Source organism: Neltuma alba, unplaced genomic scaffold (assembly GCF_004799145.2).
Source record: "Neltuma alba isolate B1F8T4 unplaced genomic scaffold, ASM479914v2 tig00011322_pilon, whole genome shotgun sequence".
Taxonomy (NCBI): domain Eukaryota; kingdom Viridiplantae; phylum Streptophyta; class Magnoliopsida; order Fabales; family Fabaceae; genus Neltuma; species Neltuma alba.
Window position 1 is genome coordinate 449671 of NW_021636029.1, and position 3814 is coordinate 453484.

General features: G+C 36.8%; 1 protein-coding gene across 1 annotated transcript; it reads left to right on the forward strand.

Moving 5' to 3' along the window:
* The first annotated feature begins 633 nt into the window (after nt 1-633).
* LOC114711932 (sm-like protein LSM1B) lies at nt 634-3404 on the forward strand. The gene is made up of 5 exons (XM_028896367.1): nt 634-980; nt 2110-2178; nt 2259-2374; nt 2462-2524; nt 3048-3404. Exons 1-5 carry the CDS (start codon nt 920-922, stop codon nt 3123-3125), a joined length of 387 nt encoding a protein of 128 aa, XP_028752200.1. The 5' UTR covers nt 634-919; the 3' UTR covers nt 3126-3404.
* The last annotated feature ends 410 nt before the right edge of the window (nt 3405-3814 follow it).

A 3814-nucleotide genomic window follows, 5' to 3' on the forward strand; every position in this document is an offset into this window, starting at 1 on the left:
AATAAATAAAATTAAGATAAAGGTGAAAATTTTAAATTCTTTGATATAGTTTTAATCAAGATTTTGGGATTTAGTATTATGAAAGGTAATTTAGCAAATAGAAAGTATTTCAATATAAATTTGAATTTAAGAAAATCTCTTTAAAATATTTTAACAAAGTTAATAGTTTGGATTTAAGTGTATGTTTTTAAAATAAAAGAGAGGTCTGTATAATTAAAACAAAATACGAGGGAAGTTATAGTATTTTACTCTAAATTATATCTTGAACGTAGTTTATTCGAATGAGAAAATACCATTTCATTTCCACTCCAACACGCAATCATCGATCGGCAATCAATTGAACATGCAAGCCGAAAAATTATTACATACTCCCTCCAGTAATCACAATGCCCGAACCCTAGAAATTAAGCAAGCTAACCCCATTTATCCCATCAAAATTTTCCGGCATTTTCTGGCGCTTCCCTCTAAAAAGTCTTTCTTTCTACGAAAATTCATCCTCCAAAGTCCAAACTCTTGCGGTGCCTTGACCGAAAACAAATAACTAATAAACAAAAACTCTTGCGTTGCGATTGGATCTGAGGGCTTTTCTATTTTATTGCCCAAACGACACACTTCCATCGGGAAGAGAAACCCTTTTTCTTTTTCATTTTTTTTTAGCCTCCCTAATCATCATTCGTTCTGTGTGATTCGATCGGAAACTCGAAGCAGTTTCTTTCTGTTAGCTTGCCGAAAGTTGGGTTTTTTTTTACTTTCTTTTATTATTGTTCTGGTGGTCGCTCTAGAATTGGGGTTTTCATTTTGTTGAAGTGTTGAGGGGCTTCAGAGTTAAGAGTCGAGTTGGTGCTGCCAATGCCATTGGTGTCGTTTCTGGGGAAATTTTCGGTGGTTTTTGAGATACCGAAAAACTTTGAGCTCAACAATGTCCTGGGCAGGCCCTGAAGATGTCTACCTTTCCACTTCACTCGCTAGTTATCTGGACAGTAAGTACTTTTTCTTTATATATTCTTTCATGTTGATATACATTGGAAAGATTATTTGAAAAATCGTTTGTCTGCAAAGTATAGCAGAGCCATGCCGGGTCTGACAGTCAAATCAGATTCGGTGCGATATTTCGTATTACATTCAAATACTTATTTTGGATTATAGTGCTAGAACTTTTCATTTCTTGATTGGGCTATCAAGATTGGAAGTTTTGCTTTGCGGTTACTGCTCACAAATTGATGTGATCTAAGACTTTCAATCATTGTCGAAGCCATATTTTTATCAATAATTCTCGGCTTTAATATTGGACGTCCTTTACTGTTTTCTTAATCATAATCATTTGTTGGGGAAGAGGGCACTCTGTCAATTGTAGATGATTGGGGCGCATTTTATGCATGTTAGTTTTGGGCTGTGGTTAAGAACATGGTTTTGACGCTTCCTACTGGTAGTTTTAGAACTTATTGATTGTCAATTCCTTGGATTCAGGCGAATTGTGATAATTCTCTGCCGCTAATTCTGAAAAGTAAAGGTATGAGAGACATCATTTGCATTGGAAGGGCCTTATGTTCATGCATGATTGTGTGTGATAAAATAGCAACCATTATACAAGGACATACTAGGAGACAGCATTTATGACTTGCAGGGTAACATGATGACTTAGGTCTAAAGTCCAATACTTGGCCTCTTTCTTTTTTGTTGCATTTTGGAGATATTTGTTTTTCATTATCATCTATTGGTGTTCTTCCTTCGGGTTACCATAATTTCCATTGCTACTGCCAAAGCAGGATAAACATGAGCCTCTTATAATCTTATTCTGTTGTTGTGTGACCTCATACTGCCGAAGTCTTGCAGCTCATGGATAAATGAAAAGATTAAAATGGTTTTAATTTGAAATCTTGATTCCTTCTGAGCTTTCGATGAATAGACTAGATGTAATAGTGCCTCTTCCTTATGCAGCTTACAAATCCTCATGCAAGGAATTTTTATCTATAGATTGTTTTGAAAGCAATAAATTCCAGCAATGATTGTAAATTTTGATTCCCCCCCCCCCCCAACATGGGCGAATCTGAATTTTTATTTTGTTTGTGTGCCAGTTTTGAATGGTCTGACACTATTTTGCTATTGTAGAGAAACTTCTTGTATTGCTGAGAGATGGTAGAAAGCTACTGGGAACACTTCGCTCTTTTGATCAATTTGGTAACCTTCTTTCCTCCTATTATGTAAGTTTGGACATAGTACATGATGATCATCCAAATATTCATATTAATGATATGCAGCTAATGCTGTTCTTGAGGGTGCCTGTGAGAGGGTTATTGTTGGTGATCTGTATTGCGATATCCCTTTGGGTCTCTATGTAATCCGTGGGGAGAATGTTGTTTTGATTGGTGAGCTGGTATGGTTGCTGATTAGATTCCTTTGCCTCTGAATCTTTTATACATCCCAACCTCAATCTCAGAAAGAAATTTTTCCCCTCTTTTAGGACCTGGAAAAAGAGGAACTTCCCCCACATATGACACGTGTTTCAGCTGCAGAAATTCGAAGGGTAATTGTTCCTATGTTGACACTCTTTTCTTTTATAGGCATTCTTTGTGTCTATTTTTTGTTTACAAATTATTTCCTACAGTGACCTCCATGGCCATTGCTGAGCGGATTTGTGCTATCTAATTTGATGTAAGGGTGGGTATTCATAGGCTTAGTTTGGTCTGGTTTTGGATTGATTTTGATTTGAATATTTGCTTGATTGTTAAAAATGAAGCTCGTGTCTATACCATCAAATGTTTATTCTTTATGTAAAAGGTAGTAATTTAACCAATCTAGCACAAAGTGAAAATCAAACCAATTAGGTTTTTTTTTTTTTTTTCATGCAACAAATCAATTTGGACCTCCTTTCTTTCAGTTTTGGTTTGTCTTAATCAGTTCAGTTTGATTTGGCTTTGAATACCTGTGACGAGACACTGGACTAACTGATTTTTGATTGGCATAACATAAAATTATTTTCCACGCCAGCCCAGAATTTATGCAGTTTATTTTCTTTGGTTTTTGAACGTGAATGTGAATTTTTGCAGGCACAGAAAGCAGAAAGGGAGGCTACAGATCTGAAGGGAACAATGAGGAAGAGGATGGAGTTCCTGGACTTGGACTAGTAAACCCTACATTCACACATCCTTGCCTTTTCTGTCCGCAAATATTATAGCGGCTGCTTTTCACGCTCTCTCATTCTCTCTTATATTTTTCTTGTGTTGGTAACTGTTTAGATGTAATTGTAGGAATTAGGAGGATTGAACGTTGCTAAATATTCTTCTTTGTGATATTAGCCTGAATGAATACAGGTTGATTCCTTTTCTTGAGAAAATGCTTTTGTTGCCATGATTTCAAGGCCTCAACACCTATCTGTTTGGAAGTACAGGGGAATTAATTTATCATCCTATGCGCAGCTTTCCCAATTTAGATTCCCTCCCTCCCTCGTCACTTGAGGGAATCTTAGTTGGAGGGACTAAAGTCTTGTCTGTTAGCTAACCTAGAGGTTGCATTTTTCGTAGCATGCCATGGACAGTGTGGCTTGCTCTTTTGGCTTCATACACTCTCGGCTTTCTGGCCTTTGTGGTTCAGTGTTTATCCTGAATCTGCAATGGCATGGACTTTGATTTTGAAATCAGGCTTACCAAAACTCATGGGAACAAGGTTGTGACTTAAGCCTTGGTTGTTTAAGGCCGACACAGTTAGGCCTTTCAGGATCCAGCTCATGATGTTCGTTCACTTTTAAGTTTTAACGGGTCTCAAAAAAGATCTGAAGGTCTGAGAAAGCATACTGATTAACAATGACGATAATTGA